Source organism: Pocillopora verrucosa, chromosome 3 (genome assembly GCF_036669915.1).
Source record: "Pocillopora verrucosa isolate sample1 chromosome 3, ASM3666991v2, whole genome shotgun sequence".
Lineage (NCBI taxonomy): Eukaryota > Metazoa > Cnidaria > Anthozoa > Scleractinia > Pocilloporidae > Pocillopora > Pocillopora verrucosa.
This window is the reverse complement of record NC_089314.1, coordinates 29735199-29758549: the sequence shown is the minus strand read 5'-3', so window position 1 is coordinate 29758549 and position 23351 is coordinate 29735199. Positions and strand designations below refer to the sequence as shown.

The 23351-nt window shown below is 36.7% G+C and overlaps 3 protein-coding genes across 4 annotated transcripts; 2 read left to right on the top strand and 1 right to left on the bottom strand.

Moving 5' to 3' along the window:
• Positions 1 to 200: 200 nt before the first annotated feature.
• LOC131786588 (organic cation transporter protein) lies at positions 201 to 7831 on the top strand. The gene is made up of 11 exons (XM_059103645.2): positions 201 to 333; positions 2199 to 2469; positions 2901 to 3047; positions 3470 to 3750; positions 4279 to 4518; positions 4625 to 4759; positions 4939 to 5018; positions 5371 to 5479; positions 5702 to 5774; positions 6306 to 6514; positions 6731 to 7831. The coding sequence occupies exons 2-11, from the start codon at positions 2200 to 2202 to the stop codon at positions 6888 to 6890; spliced, it is 1704 nt and encodes a 567-aa protein (XP_058959628.2). The 5' UTR covers positions 201 to 333; position 2199; the 3' UTR covers positions 6891 to 7831.
• LOC131786590 (uncharacterized protein KIAA0513-like) lies at positions 7623 to 20675 on the bottom strand. Of its 2 annotated transcripts, none has more exons than XM_066163185.1 (11): positions 20500 to 20675; positions 18864 to 18960; positions 18581 to 18629; positions 17698 to 17742; positions 15611 to 15684; positions 11288 to 11367; positions 11008 to 11065; positions 10338 to 10412; positions 9207 to 9287; positions 8964 to 9058; positions 7623 to 8638 (listed from the first exon to the last, which is right to left on the bottom strand). In XM_066163185.1, the coding sequence occupies exons 1-11, from the start codon at positions 20522 to 20524 to the stop codon at positions 8577 to 8579; spliced, it is 741 nt and encodes a 246-aa protein (XP_066019282.1). In that variant the 5' UTR covers positions 20525 to 20675; the 3' UTR covers positions 7623 to 8576. The 2 variants fall into 2 exon arrangements, with proteins under 2 accessions (XP_066019282.1, XP_058959631.2); XM_059103648.2 differs by lacking the exon at positions 20500 to 20675 and adding an exon at positions 19179 to 19309.
• LOC131786591 (uncharacterized) lies at positions 13348 to 23259 on the top strand. The gene is made up of 7 exons (XM_059103650.2): positions 13348 to 13581; positions 14524 to 14559; positions 14665 to 14700; positions 20937 to 21012; positions 21143 to 21252; positions 22069 to 22126; positions 22949 to 23259. Exons 1-7 carry the CDS (start codon positions 13363 to 13365, stop codon positions 22996 to 22998), a joined length of 585 nt encoding a protein of 194 aa, XP_058959633.1. The 5' UTR covers positions 13348 to 13362; the 3' UTR covers positions 22999 to 23259.
• The last annotated feature ends 92 nt before the right edge of the window (positions 23260 to 23351 follow it).

The following is a 23351-nucleotide window of genomic DNA, read 5'->3' as shown; positions in this document are numbered from 1 at the left end:
TAAGTCTCACTTTGCTAAAAGAAAACGGAAACGATTGTTCTCATCGACAAATCCCTGTTGCGCGCGCCACCATTTTCTTTTCTACAAAGTTACCCGTCAATCGTGTTTGCACCTTTGTGTTACGATTCACATGCTGATCGTCTGTCAGCACCTGTGTCTGATTACTATTGTCACTTTGGGTCAAATAAACATCACGTAGAAAAAAAAAATCCAAAATAACAAGAGGCATTTATTGCGGCAATAACGTTTTGCTTCTCTAAACCCTTTTTCACGAGCTTCGCTGAAAGCAGTGAGAACTCTTTTGTGCAATAGCATCAACAAGTAACTTCTAAGGTAAGAAGAAATAATCATAACTGTGATGGACTAAAATGTCCGTGAGTATTTCAAACTATTTAGCTGCTATTGTGCAGTTCAAGGTGCACGTTAGTCTTGGTCCACAAACACAGGTAATATTTAACTTACTTGAACAGTTCGTTTCTGCTAGATTTGTGCGAAATGTTCACAGTTCAACAAAATCTAGACGTGGATACGTTGGTTGGTAGGTGGCATTAATTTTCGACCAGAAAAAGCACGAAAACTGCGAATTCCACCGAAATAGTATAGAAAGAACGCAATCTAATTTTTAATGTTTCTTAGGTAACACTTGTATTCTTTGATTTAAAAAATAGCGAGAAACTACACCACTAAATAAAGAGAGGGTTTTTAACATCTCCCGATTTGCGTGCGGTTATTATTATAGAAAAATGCCCTAGTAATTCGACATCTAAGTGAACACGACATACGTGTCATCGTACTATGTTCAAAAGTAATAATATCCATAGGTGTTCATGGTCTGCCTTTCGGAGACATCTTATACCATAACTGCATCAGGTCTAAACTAATTGAAGAAAGTAAGTATTCTTCAGGTAGCATATGTTATTGCCATGGCGTCTAAGAAAAGTTATCTTTGTCTTACATATTCCACCCGGAATGAATGTGCTGGATACAGGGAATTCTTTGTTCTAATTTGCCAACCGAGTAAGCGACAAAGAACTGACTTGCTTGCTCGGTTTACCCGAGCCGTTCTGTACGTTCTAGCAAAAACTCAAGGACTTCGGTGTATTCTTTTGGCTGAAATCAATCCTTGAAAGAAAAATAGTGTTCTATTTAGACGATCTCTTTCCTTTCAGAGTGTTTTTATTGTCTTCGATCTCGTTTCTACCAAAACAAACGAAAAGAAATGTGGCTGATTTCCAGTCATCTTGACCTCACGCCTGATTCTATCATCAGTTCGGTTATTTCATTCATAACAAATGTTGGTCGTTAGTTGGATTAGAGCTTCGGTGAACTTTCGAAGAGATTATTCTTTATGACCATTCTTTTTTTAAAATTTTTTCGTCAAGCCAAGATCGTCATTTACCATCCACCCTTAATGTTTTCCTTGGATCTCTATTCCAGCTCATATTGCTGTAATTTTTCAAAATATTTGCATTCTGCTGTAAAATTGCTCAAATGGATCAATATGTGACCCATTTAAAATACCGTTGTTAATTTTAGCCACTGGAAGAGGAAAACACGAACTTACATTTGTCATCATTGTTACTCTTTGTTTGTTTGTTTGTTTTTTTTTTTTAGTTTAGTCATTTCCATATTTATTTCCGTTAAAAGAATCAGGGTAACTTTTTTTATTGGACTGATTATAAACTAAAGAAAAAGGGATTTTTAGAGATCTTTATCGGCTAGAGAATAAATGAAAGGAACTAAGAACGTATTATCATGAAACGGCCATTATTTTCCAAGACAAAAAAGGGGTTAAAACGCGCATGTAATGTCTTAAAAAGCAATGGCCTCGCAAAAATTAAATTTATATTTGTTACTGTCTCGCCTATTATTTGTTTGTTCAATTTTTCCACCATTTGTCTTCTTTTTGAAATATTTTTGCTGGTCTCGAATTATTTCCTGAGGGTGATCCTAGGGAGTTCAAGGTTTTGATTATTGGTGCCTTTTGTTAGGAATAGGTAAAAAATTCCAAATTAGCCTTTTTAGTAGACATTTTAAACCAAAGCGAACAAACTAACCTAATAATTCTTCTTCTGTGATTTAATTAGCGAAAGTTTTCCCTCCAGTGTATCCTTCATAGTGTAGGAGAGAAAATTAGCCTTCGTCGAAAACTACATTTTGAATTTTTTTTTTCCTTTTTTCACCCAACTATTTGACAGAATGGCCAAAGAAAAAGACTTCGAGACCCACCGTATTGACGACATCTTACGTTATGTTGGGGAATTTGGTTTATGGCAGAAGTTTTTGTATTTTTCATCATGCTTCCTTGTGATAGTCCCCAGCGCCATTCAAATAGCCTCGCTAGTGTTCGCCACTGGTACACCAAAGTTTCATTGCGTGACACCCAACGTCACTTGCGAGGAAAGCAAGTGTTGTGACAACTGTACCACTTATGCTTTCGACAAATCCTTTACAAGCACTGTGACTGAGGTAAGTTTCGATAGGAGGGTTAACCTTCAGTTCTTGCAAATTGATCACTGGGGGAAGGGGAGAGAAGCGTGTAGTCCTCCCAATAGACGTACGTCGTTTAGGCGTCTCAAGCACTGAAACAGACGCGGATAGATGTGCATATCGTGATCAGCATAAACGACAGTAGCCTAAGAGCAGGCCCTCGAAGACTTTAAACGAGTCGGGGAGACTTCTCGTGGACTCGCGTTGCTAAAGGCCTCAAACTTTCCCGCGGGTGTAAAAAACGCTTCTGCTGAAGCGCTGATTATAGAGAGGCCTGGGGAGAATAAAGACACTCGCATAGTCCTTGGGTACTCCCGTCATGTACCAGTAAGGTTCACCAAGTTTATAAAACCATAAAAGCCGAGGTTTTTATCATACAATAATAATGCAAGCATTACATTTTTTTCCAGTGGAATCTGATTTGTGACAAGAAAAATATTGCTGCCTTGGTTCAGTCGTTATTTGTAGCTGGTATGATGGCAGGATCTATCTTCTTTGGCGTGATATCAGACTTCTTCGGAAGGAGGTTCTGTCTTTTTTTATGCAGTGCTTTAGCGGTGAGTCTAGTTTTCTGGTCTGCACATAGCGCGTGAGTCAATAAAGAACCTATGCGATATCTTTAAGGGCCAAGGCCAGTCTTTAGAGCCTGTAATGTATGTGTGCATTACACTCTGAATTAACAGAGTAAGTCGTTCTAAAATGTAGGCCGATTATCAAGTTGTAAATTGAAAATCAAAATTACACGGGTACTGCAAGCTAGCTGAAACTAACCAAGGTTCTTATTTTTGGTCGAAGAGAAATTAATATCTGGTCACTTGCTGCTCAGTCAAGAAAGGTATTCAAAGTTGAATCTTCCAGTTGCTGCTGTTTGGGAGATTTAAATTACATTTTCCTATTTTGACTTCTTATCTCGGTCGCAAAATGTGATATTCTGTCACACTTCACCTCTTACTGCGACCTTTCATTTTTCTTATTTTAGCTGAGTTTTAGCCTGGCGTCAGGTTTTGCGGACTGTTTGTCATTTTTTACTTTCCTCCGCTTCTGCGCGGGTGCTGCTATAACCGGTCTGTTTGTGGGGCACTATGTTTACATTTTGGAGCTGGTAGGGTGCAGCTATCGCACTCTGGCTGGAAAAGTGCAGGATGTCTTCTGGGTCATAGGCGCTTGTATCACGGTCATGACTGCCTACTTGGTTAGAGACTGGAGACAAGTGCTATTGATCGGTAGTATTCCAGCGGGCCTCTTCTATCTTTTATGGAGGTGGGTGTGTAAATAGAACCAAATACGAAGTCACCAATAGAGTCAAAAATGGATTTTGATACAGAAGAAAAAATAAATGTCGATTGAAAAAAACCACTCAGAGCCAAAGAAGGTGAGAGAGGGGTTGGTTTGGTAGTTTGCGCGCTAGACTTGGATCGAGATGCCCGGGTTCGAGATTTTACCGCTGCCCGCTGCTTTAACTCGTGTATCAGCGGGCTCGTGTTCACGCTGCCGGAAGGACGGCCAAATGGAACGTTAAGAACTGGAAGAGATTTGTATGCCATGTAAATTCTCCGGATTCACGCGTTTTTAACAAAAGGTGAGGGAGTCTCTGACATCCCCCCAGCCCCGCCACCTCTTCCTGCTACGCTCCAATCACAACATAAACCAGAAACAGAATAACTTTGGCATTAACTTTCCATCTAGCGAGAATTTCGTAACACTGAAAAGCAATGACAACAGTCATTATTTTGTCCGCGTTCAATGGCCCTATTGTTTTCAAATCTTATCTCAACATTTCCTTTGCAGCGTATTTCCGGAGTCTTTAAGATGGCTGGTTGCTCGTAGTCGTTTAGAATCTGCTCATGCCATTCTTATGAAGTACGCTGACAAGAACTCCGTGACTGTTGATTCGGAGACCATCATGTCCATGTTGAAGGAATGCAAAGCGGCTTCGAAGAGAGTCGCGTCTGAGGTCAAGCGGTCACCTCTTAATCTCGTGCGCACACCAAGATTGAGAAGAAGAACTGTGATTCTTTGTTATAACTGGTTCGTTCTTTAAACATACTCATTTCATTCGATAGCAACTTCCATTCTGAGTAATATACAATCAATTTTCTTAACCAAAGTTGATCTTTTACGTTTTGTTTTTTAGGCTTGTTCTGAGCATGATATTTTACGGAATTATGCTGTATGTCCCAAGCTTGGCTGGTAATATGTACCTAAACATTTTTCTGATGTTTGTGAGTGATTTACCACACACTCCCATGGCATGGATTGTGTTCAAACAGTAAGCACTTGACAGCTTTAATTTTTTTAGTTTATTCTGGAGTGGATCAAGAGGAGGGATGCAGAGGGTGCGCACTCCCCTCCCCTGAGATGACCTGCGTCTTTCTTTTCTTTGGGGTAGCAGCTACCTATTTACGTTCCCCCGTGATAATATTCTCAGTTTGTATTTCCGTCTCTCAGGTTTGGTCGCCGTATTCCGCATTGCGTGTTCATGATGATCAGCGGTCTTTCGTGTCTGTTCGTACTTCTTGTTCCGGAAGGTTGGTGACAAAACTCATTGTAATTGGTTTTTATATGGTCAAACTTGTTTCTCCAGTAGGAAATATAAGAACTTAAGAGAGAAGTCGCAAGAGGGACATCTGTTTAAGTTGTTTTAGTCTCCTGTGTACGAAATAAACTGGATACATTCACTGAAAAAATTCATCTGATAAGTAGATGCAGGAGCCCATTGCTCCTGGTAGATGACATGACTTTTCCTCTCGATCCAGCTCTCCAAATGTAACTAGATCGAAACACAGTACAGTCTAGTGATAACGGACAGTTTAAACAAGAAATTGTAATTAAGAAATACTGGAATAAAGCTAAATAGCATGGTGCCTTTTTTCCACATAGATCTGAAAGGTTTAATAACGGCATTGGCGCTGATTGGACGATTCTTTGGATCAGCCTCGTTCTCGAACGTATACTTGTACAGTAGTGAATTGTACCCCACGACCATCAGGTAATCTGAACCATAATCACGAATGATAAACGTCAACTGCTCGAAGATTTCCGATGATATCTGAAGCGCTTTTGATGTTCTCGAAAGCAGTTTCAAACCTTCATTCTTAAAAAAGCAGGTGGTAATATCTCGCATCTTTCGTTGCAACGCCAAGAATCCTTTTGTCTTACGTCAGAACGTTTCACTGGCAGTAGCATCCAAATAATTAATATTCTTTTGTAGGAATATGGCTCTTGGTACTTGCTCGACTTTTTCTCGTATCGGAGGCATGGTTGTTCCTTTCATCATTGCACTGGTGAGTTGCACCATCGGAAATAAAAGAAACATGGCAGAATAAATTTTTCCCCAAGAAATATTCATAGTCTTTTCATGGCTCGAATTTGGTCGTTCGAGCCCGTACATTGCGTACTGTCAATCACACTTCGCTGCAAAAACCAAACACTTTATAAATTGTATTTGCTGGTGTGAAGAAATTTTTAACAAACCTAAGGGAAATTCACTTTTCAATCTGGTCAGTCGCTCCTTACTCATGGTAACAGTTATTTTGAGATTGTACATCGTCCCATTTCGAGGGGTAAGATAAGTGAAAAGGAGTCTGTCGTATTCAGCAGGTTTACGCTGAAGATTTGAAGCAGAAAGTTTGCGCTTCAACTTGCCTGAGGTTTGAGCCTCATGGTAACTCTCTCAACAAAGGGTTTGTTTTCGCGTATTATCATAACATTCAAAATTGCGAATCAAAGAAAGCCACGAATATTCTAGTTTCTTTATCGTTTCCAATCTGCGTTGACATCGTAACTCATTTGATTGTGTTTTTGTGGGCTTGTAGGCTCAGTTGCCTGGTGTGTCTGTGACTTTGCCTCTGGTTATACTGGGTATTCTTACCATTATCGCCGCCTTGATGTCCCTGTGGCTGCCCGAAACTCTTCTGTCCAACATGTTCGAGACGGTGCAGGAAATAGAAACTTCTAAAGAGAACTACGGATTTATTTGGATGGGAAAGCCACGACCTCCACTCATCTCTTTCCCATGCAATAGGTACGAAGCATCACGCACTGGCGGCAACAGGCACAGCCTGAGAAAGTGACAGAGGCATTTGAAATCAAATTTAATTTTCTCCATGCTAAGACTTGTTTGTTATCTCTTAGTTTATTATTGTCCTTAAGAAAGGGTTTAAAAAAGGCTGACACACGGTGTAAATCCTCTTACTACTATGTATTACTAAATGGTATAATGTAAATTTTATCTCTACAGTGCCCAGGACTCAAACAAAGCAAACGGAGAAAATGCGCACGTTTTGGCAGAGAATCCTGACAAGAGCCAAAAAGGAAGGCTCTCAGAAGAACCCGAGGACCAAAAAGAAACTACACCTCTGACCACTGCGGAAGATGGGTCCCCAGAGTCCAATATATAGCTTTATTTAGATAGCTTTTAAGACTGCATATACGGAATAGTGTTATTTTAGTGTGGGGAATTAGGTCAAAGTATAGATCGCTCCCATCTTCCCTCTTACCCTTGATTTCTTTTTAACTTCAAACATAAAATTACAAGGTATAAGATTTTCGCAGCAACAGATCTTCGTCGCCCTGATGTCTCGATGACTCACTTCAGATATTGTGACAGTATGGTTCAATTTTCAGACGAGTCACCGCTTGGAGGATTTACTATTCCTTCCAGTTTGGCTTTTCTCTTCTGGTGAGAGTATTACGTTTCACAATCTCTCTCTATCTGTCCATGAGGCGCGCGTGCAAATGACGTATATATAAAAGAAAGCTAGAAAACTGTTTTCAATTTGATTGAATCAATTGGGAATTGATTGACGCCTTAGAAACTAGTTTCGAGACGTTTTTACATCCATCGTTGCTTCATTTTCTGTCTTTATTCCCTCATATTTTGCTCACTAATGCGACCTTAATTGAAGATCTAGAAATGACATCATTGTGGAATCATAAATGTTACTGAAGCAGCAGCAGCAGCGGTAGGGTAGTTAAAGGACTATCTATTGTGGTATCACAGGGCTATGAAACACGCGATCACTTTTTGTGCGTCAAGTTATTTTCCATTGTAACCAATAACAAATGGAGATAATAAAATGACTGTACAACAAACTGCTGATGAAATAAACACCATGACCAGAGAAGGGGAATTTAAGAAATGTCATTTATTACCATTTAAAATGGCGTGGTTAAAACCCTTCATATACAGACCACTGTTAGCACGGTACTTAGAAAACTAAATAATTTAACAACAAACTTTTAAAATATCTTGCCATAACATTTACAATAAGATAATTCGTTAATTGTCTTCCGTTGAAACGAAAGAAGTTGAATTTAATTTAAGGATACCCAAATCCCATTTTCTGTGCGATAAATAATTTTAAATTTTAAATATGTATTGGAAACGCCTAGGCCTTGTTTATAAAGATAAGGACTGCTTCAGTTATCAAATTACATTCGAAACCAGTACAATTCACCGTAACAAAATCCACTTTGCAGATTAAATAAAATTCACTGTGACTTTTACAGCCTTTTTTTAACTTTCATGGGACGTTGTTTGGAATCCCGGAACTTTTCCACCTGTCATTATCAAAAAGTGGGATACAAAGAAACAACTTTTATCTCATAAAAATGAAAACATCATAGAGGGTTTTTTTCGCAGAAGTTCGTCAAACTGAAAATCAATGTGTATCGTCGTCCTTTCATGTTAGTTTTAAAGATCTCCCGTTCGCAGAAATTAATTAATATGCCCAAGAGATGTTTACAAGTTAAAAGTTCCTAAGAACTGTGTCAAAACATGTATTAGAGGTAAATGTTCTGTTATAGACCAGAAATGTTAACCACAATAAACTGTCTAAGGAGTAATTCGCTCTCTGAATCGTCAACCTTCAGTAAAGGGCACTTAAAAGTTTCCGAGCAAAACTAGTCGAGTGGGTAAGCAAAGAAATAATTTTTATAGGATAATATTACAGATGTTGATACATGGCTTTGTAGATACTTTAAGTACCAAAATGATCTCGAGTGCTGCTGATGTCCCGAATGCAGTGAGCGGGTATTAAGAAAAACTGCGTTCTTCTGGGTTCCCTTATCATGCAACTGATTAGTTACCGCGAGCGCTCGTCAACACCAGCCGCAGCCATGCTATTCTCCAAAAGCACAATTTGTTCTGTAAAAGAACACAATGAAAAAAGGTTATCATTCGAATCAAGTTAACGGCTGTTTGATGTTACGATTGGTCAGTCCGTGTTGTTATTGGCCGCACGGCTCGCTTGGTTTCGTTCTGTCGGTAATTTAAGGTCGTCCTGTAAGGTTCATTAGATGTGTTATTAAATGTAATGAAAGAGTCATTTTACCAGTTGCCAGCAGTCCATGTTATCCTCGACATGTACCAAGTGAGCGCCTATCCCATAATAAGGAAGGAGCAGCACACAATCAAAACCTGCCTCGATTTCATACTACTCGCCCCAGCGTTTCTGATGAGGTCGGCTTACCTTCACTCAAGTCTCCAATTGTACTCATTTTCTGAAGAAATTCCTTGCATATGTCGTTTCCGAGACCAAATGCCTTCATGTTATTGAGAAACGTCCTAAAGATAGATATAAAGATTGGAAAGATCTTTAGTTGAAAGGAAAGCACATTTATTCTCGTAATTTTCAGTTTGATTTAACATATTTTTGTGTCTGTTTTCCTAGGCAATTTATCCTCTGTTTCCCCTTCTCTTTCTAGATACTGACCCTAATTTACCAAATACGCTGTTCTTGTCACATTCTTTGTATTCACTTTGTTCTTGTACAGTCCAACTCTGCCACGTATCACTAAAAGGTAAAAAAGGATAAGGGAATCAGTAGTTGTTGCGGAAAATTTTTCCTTTCTGTGTTAGCTTACGACTAAACTGATTGGCCAGTTAAAGTACTCGACGTTGATTGTTCAGTAAATAAAACCAGCCTTGATAAACTAACATTCATTGTTTACCTAGCGAGGGGCAATAATCGTAGGGTCATTAGTATAGTCTAATATGGTGGATTAAAACTGAAGTTTGAAGTTACATTTCATTTTTCAAAATGGAAATTATATAGACAAGTTAAAAGAAATTTCATGGGAAACTATTTTGTTAGTTCGGGTCAAGATCCATATTCAGAAATTAGAGATGGATTTCTGACATCTTAAAAGTCATGCGAGTTCTAGGAGAGTTTGTTTTCCCCATTTAGTTCAGCCAGGCACAGGCGGCCCAAGCTCCAGCTGTGAGATGATCATCTTACGCAATAACGGTCATGGCGGAATTATAAGAGTTTGTATGGGCATATTTACGACCGCCCTCAGGAATAAAAAAAAATACGTCAAATTCTCGAAAAAAATACCTCACCTCGCTTCCACAGCGTATTGCTTGTTATCTGACCGCTTACTTTGATGAAAAGAGCCCATTTGAGCGAGTTGTTCATTTCGAGGTTTTCAAAGTACATAACGGGCTTTTCTTATGTACGTTGAAAACCTCAAAATGAACAACTCGCTCAAATGGGCTCTTTTCATCAAAGTAAGCGGTCAGATAACAAGCAATACGCTGTGGAAGCGAGGCGAGGTATTTTTTTTGAGAATTTGACGTATTTTTTTATTCCTTAGAGCGCTTGTAAATATTCCTATACAAACTCTTATTCCGCCATGACCGTTATTGCGTAAGATGATCATCTCACAGCTGGAGCTTGGGCCGCCTGTGAGCCAGGAAGTTAAACCATAAAGTTTGTTTTGGTCCAAAAGAAGGTCAAATTGAGCGTCACATCATGGACGAAAGAGAGAAAAAGTCAAATAACGCCGATAGTGAGCGTGTTTACAAACAAGGCAGCACGACATAACAATGTCACGGGTCAAACCTTGTTATGGCAGAAACTTCTCGTTCTCCATGTACGGCATCGAAAAAAGCTGCGTTCCAGAACCGAAGTGACTTCCTAAATTGAGGAAGAAAACCAAAACAAAAACAAAATCAAAACAAAACACAACTTAATACTCGCAGTCCTAGCGTGATGTCTACAATCAACGCGCAATTCTATCGACATGGGGGAAGAATTACAAAAAAGTCCGCTGTGGCTTCGACTAATTTTCCTTGTTCTCCTAGAAAATCAGAGAGTTTTCTAAATTTGTCGTTTGAATCGTTTCGTGCGTCGCAAAAAGCTGGTAAGGTACGAAGAGGAGGTAGTTCGGAGAAGCTGCATTGCGAAAATTCAGCTTAAAATTATCTAAGTTTTTCATATGCAATCCACGTAATCTCTTCCATGTCAAACCAACCCAAACTAATGTTACACTACTCCTTTAAGTTTTTGGAGGATCACCAGAAATTTCCGGCGCTATATATAAAAATCCGGGCTCAATAGTTCGATTCTTGTTACCACGCTGTGTTCTTTATGTCAACCTACTTGTACCGAATATTAAAATCAACTTATCTAGGGCTAAAAAAATAATAAATAAAGACCCCCCCCATTACAAAAAAAATGAAGGTTTGCATCGACAAAAAAAGGATTTCGTGTCATGCAAGAATCTTCTCACCAAATCGGTTGATCTCTGAGGTATGGAACAATAAACTGCTTCATTACTTCCTTTCCATCTGTAAATTAAATAAAAAACGAACAAACAAAAATTTAAGTCGTGTTATTAAAGAAACTATACAAAGAAAGTGAGTGAAGACAGTACATTGCAAACGTGTGAGTGGCGGATTCAGACATTCTTTGAAAACAGGGGGGGGAGGGGAGGGGAGGACGAGATGAGGGTGGGCCGAAAGAAGAACGGTGTACGAAAACCTTAAAAAATGTTCTAAATTGCGACTTACCTTTGTTAATTTGAAGGAAAAATGTAAAACACATGTTCATTAAAATCTTGGCTGGCTCAAAATCGTCAGCTTGGTTACATCTGAAGAGAAAATAAACGTTACAAGAGTTCAATCCCACAGACTGCTTGTAAATCCTCGCTTAATAAAATAGATCTCCGCACGTTCGGCGTGACGGTGAACCGCATATTAGTTCAATTTCCCTTCAGTAAGTGATCTCATCCTACAACTGTTCCCGTAAAAAAAAAAAAAAAAACCAGTTTAATGTTTTCATATGAGTGGGTGACATAACCCAAAGGTGACGTAACAGAATTACGCTAATGCTGGCAGCACGTTTTCTGGACTCCACCTCTTTTCCTTCATCAATACTGTAATATGTGATATAAAACCGATAGAAGACTGGAAAGCACTCACTTCCCGTGACCTCCCGCGCCTCTCAATCTTGACAAATTCAGTATGTCACTCCTTCATTGCCCTCAAAGTTTTCAATTTTTTCGCTTTACTGTAAGTGTGAACACAAATAAGGAAAAGTTCTTTGTCTTGCATTTTACGCTTTTGTTACTGACACCTCGGTTCGGTTATAAAGTTGGAATCCACATAATCTCATAAATTCTCGACACTATAAAAGCTACAGTGAGACCTGTAACACAAGCGCACTCCATATCGAGTGGTTACTGATTATGCAGCCACTGACAACAGCCCTGTGGTGGCCAGCTTAACACAGGCTGAATAGTGCTGATGTCCAAAAATTAGCAGTTACTACACTAAGTAATACCAAGAACTGAGTCACTGCATATTATTTCCTTTCCTATGTACCAGTCGCCTGTCGTATAATCACATGTGGTTTCAGTTCCTTGTTAGCGGTTCATATAACCTTACTGTGTTATCTACATCAACAACAACTTATCTAGCTCCGAGTATTTTTCTCTTTTCAAGTTTTTCTCCCACAAAATTCCTGCTGATCGGCTTACAAACGAGTTCTTCGCCCTTCGGGTACTATCAGATCAAATGAATCATTATGGACTATTCTGACCAAGTTATTATGGTGTCTCCAGTCAGAAAAGAAGTTCTCAATACGTTGCCACTTAAAAAAAATCTTTATGTTTATTTCTTCTCCCTTTCTAAGAGTCCTCGATTTCAAAAACTCGCGGATGCCCAATGAATGCGGAATATTAAATAAAAGAGAAGTACATTCGCTCAACACAATTGAAACAGGAAGACACCTACAATCAGGTTATTTGAAGATCAATCAATTCTAATTCATTCCCAACAAGACATAAGATGTTATCATGCTTGAATTATTTATCAATGACTGAAACAAAAGCAGCTCCTCAATGAAAACGAATGTATACTACGTTTCATTTCAATAACAATCTGTACAAATCTGTACAATTTGTTGTTTCCGGAAGTTTTTTCAATTTTACGACAGATATTTAAACGATAAGTTTGTTGAAAGGTGAGAAATATGGCTGTTAACTAAACCTTTCATAAGTGCATGTTACACGACTATCAATTATCACGATGTATTGAAATGTAGCCGAGTACACATTGCATCTGATTTTGAAAAGGAAGGAAAATGATAATCGTATTTTTTGTATCATTCACAACTCGTCTACAATGGATTTTATTAACCTAACACGAATGTAATACTTTTACCACTTCAGATACAAAATAATTATGTTGTAATCATTTAGTGAAATCTACGTTCGAGCGCAATATTCTACGAAGTGCGAATTCATTAATTATGTAATAGAAATCCTCTCTTCTTTCAGATAAAAATTGGGATAAAAGGGAAAAAATAATAAGAGGCATGGAACTGGTGAGTAAAATAAGCATGGTGGAGATAAACTTAAAAGCACGAGAGTTTCTTTTTAAATTCTATTCAGTTTTGGAAGTTTACTAGAAAAATCATTCGTGCGTCAACTGTCACCCATAAAACTGTGAACTACCAAACAAACGCTGCACTAATTGGCGTCATTAAGAGATTGTTAATTAAAAATTAATTTTTTCTTAACGGAGAAAAATATGCAGCTTGGCTCTAGGATTGAATACTAGTGGGGTTATCGAAACCAACAAGAATGAGCCACTTAGGAAAATTAAAACCCTCGCATCTGTACATCTACGATCGCCTCGGGCAAGAGAAAAAGGAATCAGGCGAAAGCAAAGCTGATGGCTACATGGACGACCAGCACACTTCGGTTGAATTACAGCAGGATTATAAAATACAGCTTAAAGATGACGGGCTTGGAAAATACAAGATAAGTCCGTTGGGTTATCTCAGCGATCCTAAAGATCTAGTAAGAATTGGCTTTAAATTTACAACTCAGTGTTTCTAAAATTGTTTATGTGACAATATCTTTTAACTGTCACTGCTCTAGGTAGACCAACTAAAATTTTGAAAAAAAAAAACAAAAGCAATAGCAAACGCAAACCTCGACATATTTGGTTTACTTTTAACAAATTTAGTTCGATATTTCGAAAACAAATGTTTGAACTGAAAACTTATCCATTTATCGTTCGAGATGATTGATTCGATAACGGATATAAAACACCTCAGAACCATAATTATGGTTTTCGTTCTGTTTTCTTTACAGCGACAGTATAGTAATTATTTTGCCTTTTTTGAAAATTGTTTTAAACTTTAAATTCCTATTCTTGCTTGAAGCAAAATTCACTCAATTGTATAGTTTCTGACCAGCGCCAGTGCATTTTGTGTAACTGTAAGTTCTTTGTGCTAACCTTAAATCTATTTTAGATGTTAGATGAAAATTATCAAAATCATTGGAAGTTGTAATAGAATTGGCCACTCTTCTAAATAGCATACACTTCCTTCCAGAGACAAAAAATTTTAGTATTTTCAAATACACTTTGCATGTTAAGGAAAGATCTTACACATCCGTAATAAGCGCTGAAAAAAGAAATGTACAAATACCCCTGAGATATTTTTCTTCGTTCTGATTGGCCGTTTGTATACTTTGGTGTAAGTTTTTACGACCATCAATCGGGTAAAGTGCGCTAAAAATGTGGAATACTAAAGAGAAATTGTAAGTCAGTTCATTTTAGCATTTTTTGAGACCTGTTTCCATCTCAATTTTGTGGCGACCACTGTAACTTAAAGTCAACAATGTTTCTTTTCATCTTACAATGCCTGAATACTAATGTACTGTATTTTTCAGCCGAAATTTTCTAGTATGTTGGTTTTTGATGTTGGTTTCTTTGTTTATTTTTTCTTCTCATAGGAGACTGCCAGAGGAGGAGTTCGCACCACAAATGGGGTGAGTATGGAAATTTTATGAGAAGATAAAACGGAAATTTTTGCCACCAGTAAATTTACATCGAAACTATATGCTCAAGGCTAACTTTTATGACCCTATTTTCAGGAAAAGAAGTCCACAAACAGTGTCACAAAGAAAAAGGTTAGTATTACATCTTAATGACATAAACATCTGCGTTTCCTGAATTTTCTAAAAAATAACAGTTCACATTAAGCTGATGCTAGATACGGTGTTACTACATATGATCCTAAATGGCCTGTTGCACATCCCTCAAGCTCATTGTTTTTGCCACTCAGTTGATCTCAGATGATTGTTTCCAAAACAAAAACCCACTTTCATGATTGCATAATTATATAATATTAACCCATCAACTCCCAGAAGTGATCAACATGAAACTTCTCCCTATAATACCCTTTCATCATCCAGCAAACAGCTAATGAGAATATTCAAACTTATCAGGTAGAAGTTGTTGTCTTGATCTAACATCAAGTTCTCAAAACTAATTTACAAGGAAATGTGTAGCAGCTGGAGGGGAGAATTAACAATCAGATCTTAGGAGTTAAAGGGTAAATGAATGGGTAAATGTATGCATGGAACCAAACCACATAAAGAGATGGTTTTAAAAAAACATGAATTTTCCAGTCCCCTGACTTTAGTAAACCCTAAGGGATTTCATCAAAACCCTTCAATTAACTATAATTATTATAGTAATTCAGTGGCCAATCAGATAAGGAAAAAACAATCAAAAGGAAACAAAAACAACTCCAGGTGAAAGAAATCACTGCAGATGGCCTGAAACCTTAGATAGTGTGAGTGTCCAAGACATGATTGGTTCCAGTTTGGCATCTGATTGGCTGATAAAACAGAGCAAGTTTCAAACCAATCAAAGAGTGATGTGAAAAAAAACCAGTGAGAGCAATCCTGGAATAATTTCAACTCCTAATAAGTGAAAATTTACTAACTATACAATCACTAGGCAAGGTATTAAAGATAACTGAAGAATTGCCTTATGAAATAAATAAGGAAAGGGGAGGAAAAAGGTCCCACTTACTCAAATAAAACAATTGCAAAGTACTGTACAAGTCTGAAGAAGATGGTTTCTGGCACACTCTTGCAATATACTCTCTGACGAAAAAAAAGAAAAAAAGAAATCAAGACTAGTTTAAACCCACTTTGTTCTAAAGTAATGCCCCAATCAATTAAAAGCTTCAACACCTTAGAAAGGTAGAAAAAAACCTAATTTATCTGAACTCACACATATATTATGTGATTTATTGTTTCTATTGTCTAAATACTTTTAAGTAAAAATGAAATGCCTCATGCCATGCTTACTGTTGTCTCCTTCAGAGCCATTGTTTGGTCTCCTCACACAACACCATCTATTTCCCGTTTGAGAGAGAGCGTGTTGCATGACAAGACCAAATAACGGTTGCCTAAGAGACAACGCTTACTGCCGTTCCTCCAAAAGAGAGAAAATCAAAATTATTCCTCTACAGTTAGTTACCTCAAAAAAAAATTACGCATAATTTTACGACAAAAAACAAACTGAAACTCTGTTGTACCTCAAATAGACCCTAACCAAAAACATATTGCAATTTCGAATAAGAGAAGATACATTGAACAAGAGAAAAGGATAATATTTGAAAGAGGGCTCCTTGATAGGTTGTTGCCTATCTGGACTTTGCCCTCTGCATGTGTGAAATACATGATAAAATGCAGGTTGTTTTACAAGGAATTAACATGCAATTGGGTGAAGTCCAACATAGTTTTAACTGACTTTAATTCATAGAAAAAGTCAAACGCAGGAGAACTGCATGGAAAACTCAATACCAATAGCGTTTAGTTCCATGTGAATTTTTTTCAGAGGGATTGTACAATATGGTTAGAATATGTGATAAAATGTCGGTTGTTTACCAGAAAATGACAAGTGATAGAGCAATGTTTAATATAGCAAAATGGAATTTGATTGGTGGAATACAATTGAAGCACATAAAATTACCTGATGTTCATGTAATGCAATGATTAGGTATGTTCTGATTGGACTTTGGACATTGTTATCATGGTACATGATGGAATGTAAGTTGTTTGGCATGTGAGTTGTGAGTAAAGGAGCCGAAAAATACACATTCTAACTTAAAAATTTAAATGTGTACCTTCCATATCCTGATTAATCTTGATCTTAATCGATGAGGCTCTTGCAAAGGTCATAAACCATTACACTTAACAAATGAGCCCAAAATTTCTAGTTAATGTCATTCTTTGTGCACACCTCTGTGATCCATGACATCATTTATAAGAAAACAATACCCAAACACTGTGATTGGTGCAAAGTGTTAAAATGCTATGATATGATTGGTGTCAGATACATACCCTAATGTGGCAATCTAATTGGTGTGAGATACATACCCTAATGCAGCAATGTGATTGGTGCAAGCAACATGCTACTATATACGCTAACACAGAGTTTGATTTTTTTTTCTTAATCCAAAAAAAAGTAACTAAAAAAAAGTCACCAAGAAAGTCACAGTCACTGATCTTGCCTTCTCCAAAAAAATTGGCAGTCAAATCCAGCCCTTGGGGAAGGCATTCGAAAACAATTTTGGTTCCTGGGGGGGGCAGGAAATAAAACAAGCCAATCTTCAAAAATTCAAATGCCAGGGGAGAAGGGATGTTGATTTAAGCTTTGAACTGATCGACAAATAAGCAAAAAGAACACTTTAGCAAGGTGACTGATTAGTAATGGTATAGGACTGAGTGGAGTCCTATTCAGTCTGTAATTATAGGAGTAACAAAATTGGATAACTGCAAAGGGGGGGGTCTAATTTGTTAATAACAAGGTTAATAATTATGAATTATTCACCTAAGTGGAGGTAAATATCCACCACTCTCACTGACACTGAGGTGCATAACTGTTTTAGTGTGTGCTACATATATAACATAAAAATGAGTTTATTTCTTATTGTATACAGAAAAATGGTTGCTCAAAGGTGAATAGCACTTGCAATTCACTTCAAACTAGCCAATCAACATGCACAAAAAAGCACTATTCACTTGTGTGGTAAATATTAATTCCCTTTACTGTGGAAAAGTCAGGTTTAATCATGTAAATTGAAGTATGTTTCAACAGAGTTACGTTACCTGGTTGTCAACATGTTTGGAAAAGGAAAGACGTCCCACACTATGCTGTAGAAGAGAAAACAAACTATCAAATGGCTTGTAATCAGTACTGCATGCTTATACAGTTACTTTTGTTTGTGCAGATAAGAAAGAGATTTTAAAACACAAAAAAATTGATGAGAAAAGCAAAATTTTGATACAAATAACTAAATGCAATGAGACTGGAAATATTTCTTTGAATAAAGAAGACAAAATCAGCAACAAGCATATAGACAACAAACTGGTTTCCCGAACAGAACTTATCCCAGTTTCACTAGCATGAAGCAGCTAAATTTTGGAGGCTAAACTTCTAAATTTTCTCATGCCTTCCATACAGCTTTCTGTGACCATTTTATTCCTGGGTTCAGAGAGTATTGTGAGAGTAAAATGTTTTGCCTAGAAATTGAAACTCGGTGACCCAGCCTTGCTTTAAAACAAGACATATTTGATCCACAATTCACAATGCCAACCACACAACCACCAAAATCCCCTTCACTTTATCACATTTGGGCTCAACATTACAATTAGTATGGGTGATTGATTTCAAGTGCAATTAGGTGATAATATGCATGTCTTGAGTAAATTTTTCAAAGACCACAAAACTGCACAAGCCTATAGGGAAAGTGCAAATTGCAGCCTTTGGAAAATGTACAGGTGCTTTACTTACACCAAATAGCAAGAAAAATCATCATGTTGTTTCTTAAAAATAATTTACATGAAAAAAATGTAAGATAAACAAAATTTTGAAAGTGTGCACGCTATTTGTACTTTGTACTCATGTCACAACTTTGCATTCATCTTACATGAAAAATGAACTTGTTTTCAGTCAGTCAGACGTCTATAATGTTTTCATGTGTATTATTACCTGATTAAGGATTCCAAACTTGAGCTTGTCCTCCTGAGAAATAACGCTTCTAGGAAACAACAAATAATTATCAGAGGAGGCTGCAAAGCAAAAAACTGTATTAAATGAAAGGTTTTTGTTTTTGAAAAAATTTAGCCAATGTGAGAATAAAATAATAAAAATCAGCCTAGAAAATTCAACTACAACTGGTCAATAAAAACCTGAGCCTTTAATTTGTTTGGACTATATCCTAATGCCTTTAAAAAATATTCCACCAACTGCTATTTACAGTATTCCAACATACTCTTCTAGGAATATTTTTGCTACAAAATCTTTCATAAACTCCTCAGTCTCCTGTTCAAACAGCTCTGTTTCTTCATCATAATCACCCTCTGAACAATCTGTTGAAAAATTATAAAAATATATGCTATCAAATACAAGCACATCACCATGCCAAAATAACAATACTAGGTCCTCATAAACCAACATTGAAAGGGTTTTAACTACAAGTTTTTCTATGCACTGGTATATGAAGACAAATAGATTCACCAGAAGACTATCCCCCATTTTGTAAAATACACATCTGTATTGATTATGATATGTCAAATTAGGAACATACATTTCTTGGAATGTCTTTTTCTCTTGTGGTGCCTGCCCTTGTTCATTTTTATGATGTGTTTCACTGAGAAAACATTATTACCTCTTTCCCTAACTAAGGAAATCAATTTTTTCTTCTATATCATCGATAGGTGCTCATGGGTAATGACTTCACATTCAGATACAAAGAAAATGCTTATTAAAATGACTCTTTGATAGTAATTTTGAATGAATTAAAATTTGCCTTCCTGTAAAAGCCACATCAGTTCAAAACACTTAGAGTGTCATACTCTTAGAGTGATTAACTTCAGAAAGAGTAAAACCTTATAAAATTGAGCTTGTATCAATCAGAGATTAGTGCTCTTGTGGTTGTGTCATTGAAAACCAAGAAAAATTAAATAGTAATTTTGTAATTTTAACAGTTTTAGAGGTCTGATTTTATGCAATTTATTCAGTAATATGCAATTTATTCAGTAATATTCTATTTGTTACCATGACTTCAGTTCACATCTCTTAAGAATGCATTATGTCAGAGCCACTACTATTAAAATTATTATAACAATTATTATGAATCATATTTTGAATAATTTAACAGCATCCTTTTTTCATATGGCAACCAATATTTTTGTTTACAGAACCTGATCCTAAAATCTTAGATTACAAAATGGTGACTTTAAAATAAATCACTTTCACAACCCTGAATACCCATCCTCCAGCACCTGAGTCTGTTCTCAACAGGTTATGGCTGACTGCAGAAGTACGAAACCTACTACTGTATGTTGCATGCTTGTGGTAACTTAAATTCATTAATCAAAAACTTTTTTTCTTAAATTACTTTCAATCGCAAGGTTAAGAATCAGAGTGAAACTAGTGTGCTAGTATTAAATGAGTCAAGATCAAGTCAATTTAAGAAAAAACAGCTATGCTAAAGACAAAATCAAAATAGTGTTATTAGTTAGATTAAGACCTGCTGAGACTGACATCAATATATTACTGCTAGGAAATAAATCACAGTCTATGAAATGGAACATCAATCTTAGCCCAAAATAACAAAACAGCAGGAGCCCTTTCAATATTTTCCAAATCTAGCCTATCATCCATTCCTTAGGCACTCTATTGATCTTTAATAAGTAATTAATACAGCACTCATCATATATGCCTAACGTAAGTTTCATATACGCAAACAAACGATTTATGTTATCCAAAAAATTGATATTCCAACGTTTATCTCAATTCTTGTCGTTATGTAAGAGAGTGGCAACTTCTAAATCTACATGAGTGGCGCTGATTTCTACTAATTTGCAAATGAATGTAATATAATTTCCCAGTTTTCGACAACTTACCGCTCTGATCGCTCCATTCCTTCATGTCATTCAAAAAATTTAACGTCGTTATAAGCACATAATCCCCACAGGTTCATTGATCAGCTGGTGGCAAAAGACGCCAACAAAACATCAGAAAACATAGAAGACGACATCATTATATCCAAAACAAAGGGGAGCGGAAATGCTTTTAGTTCTTTAGATTCCAGTCCTCCTCGTCGCACGCAGAACAGAACCCTGTGAACATTGCGCATCTATTAATTGAAAAAACAGCTGATCAGTTAAGCGAGGGCTCATAAAATCACCCATAAAGCAAAGCAGGTTTTGTTCCGTGGCAACGTCTCCGAAAAACAAGTGCAAGCTATAGGAAAGCGACAATGGTGCGAATTTTAGTTGACTTTTCGTGTTTTGATTATTTACGATTACGTTTAAAATACAAAATTTCTCTTTTCTTATAGTCTGAAGTTGAGGAATCGCTGAAAAGAATCCAGAGCCACAAAGGCGTTCTTGGAATTATTGTCGTCAATAGTGAAGGTACGAAATTCTGAAAATGGTTGAAAACCTTCTTTAACAACACAGAAAGTGCTCAAGGAAGGAACGCGTTTTCCTATAAGGTAGTTCTAAATTGAGATGCAAATACTCTTCATTAATTTTTCCACTGCAGGAATTCCTATAAGAACGACCATGGATAACTCAACAACTGTACAATATGCTGGCTTATTTCACCAATTGACCAGTAAGGCAAGGAATACAGTTCGAGATATCGATCCACAGGTCTGGAATGTCTTTATGTTATTTTCTAAATGTTTCAAAAGGGAACTTATTTTTCATTGTCAGCATGGTGGCCGTGTATGTCAAGCGTTGTTTAAAAGTCTTTGCCAACTATGGGTGGCGAACAGTTTTTGCTTAAGAAGCTGTTGAAGCACAAGCTTAGTAGTGTTAATGATGCTGGTAAAATTTCGGCATAGCCCCATACTACATTATGCATTCAGTTCTTGGATAGAGAAAGCAATGACAAAAACAATACATTGCCATTGGGAAAACAGATTTGTTTTACAATGGCATGGGGCTGTGCGGAAATTTTACCATGATGCTGTTTATGTGATTTTCCAACAAAGTCTCTATCTGTTTTGGAACTGATTAAATTGAGAGAGATTTGGGATTATTTTCATTATCAGAACAAAGTAATCTTGTTGTATTTGTTGGTACAAAAATTCAAACTAAAATCGTTTCACTTAAATTGAGTACTTCGTGAATTTTCTCTTATCAGAAATCATCCAAAATCCCTATTTTCATCTCAAAACTTTCAGGTTTCAGACATTTTTGCTCCTGAAAGCCAATTTAAGTTAGAGACTCTTCCTCCAAGATGCACAGTATTTAAAATCTCGTTTGCTCAACTGAAGTTTTAAAAGAAAGGTGCACAAGATTGAAATCCATCTAAACTTACTTTTTAAAATAGTGCCAACGTACCACACTTGATGGGTAAGTAACTTTTGGACAGAAATTTAGTTGTGACTCCTTATTACTTGGTCCTGTTTGTGGCAAATCATTTATTTTCAAGGAACTGATGTTTTCATTTTTCATGTTTAGAATGACTTAATGTTTCTGAGAGTCCGTTCGAAGAAGCATGAAATTCTGGTTGCTCCTGGTAAGTTTTCCTACCTTTCATTGAAATAACACTGCTGAAAATACTAAAAGGGAAATAGATTATGTTTGTGTAGTAACCTTGTTATGAATTAACTTTACTGTGTCTATGATCCAGCTGTCAGTACTATAGGTGTTGTGTGGTCATTGTATGTCACTCTAACTGGTCCTTGTAAGAATGTACTTAGATTAAGAATTGCTGGCATGGGCTGAAAACAAGGTTATATGGAGGGAGGAGCATGTTCCTGCATCATAAGAAAATAAAATTTTGCAACTTGTTCTGTTATTAAACGGAATCACAGAGGTTTAGTCTGTGTGGTTGTGATGCTTGACCTTCCAAGCTGAAAAACCTCACATTTCAAACCAGGCAAAACTTACATTTTGGTAACCGTTGCAAAACAAGGGAACATTTCATTTTTCTTTGGCTATTAAGGTGAATTCTACTTTGCACATCACCTCACCTCACATCTCTCTGATCAGTGTTGTATATTTGTGTACATATGCCATCAACATGTGGTAAAACAAGCTAGCTTCAACATCTTGTGTTAAATCTACTCAAGTTAACTCAGTAATTACCTTGAAAGGTAATTAAAAAATTAATTATCAGCTGAGTTGAATCCCTCGTCCACTTTGATGAATGGCTAACACTCAAAATGCCAGCTTCGAAACTCTTAATCATGGCCAATTTACATTATCAACTCGGTTGATAATAAGTTAAATTACCCTGTAGTTATACTCTTCCACTGACAATATGCCACAGTTTTATGACAAACTTACCCCCTTTTCTTTAATTACCTTAAAGATTTCTTCCAATTTTTAATTCCAGATAAAGAATACCTGATGATTGTTATTCAAGATCCTAGTAAAATACAGTGAGAGGAGCACCATACTATCACTTAAAGCCCCTTCAAATGTAAATACCCTGCCACTTATCAATTTGTTTTTGGGATTTTGATTTCACTGTCTAGTTAACCAAGACAGGTCTCTAGACTGATGAGCTCTGTAATACAGTATTATCTTGTGCTTGGATTAAAAGGCAAAAAAGATTAAACTGAAGTTCACTTAACTGTTACTAGTATTGTATTGGATTTACTTTCATTATGGTTGTAAATTACAATAAAATTACGTTTAGACCAATGTGGTGACAGTTTTTTAATGTAATCTCCTTTCTTCTCGTCATCTGCTTTCTTTTGTTGAGGGTTATCATTCCAATATTTTGAATTGTTTGT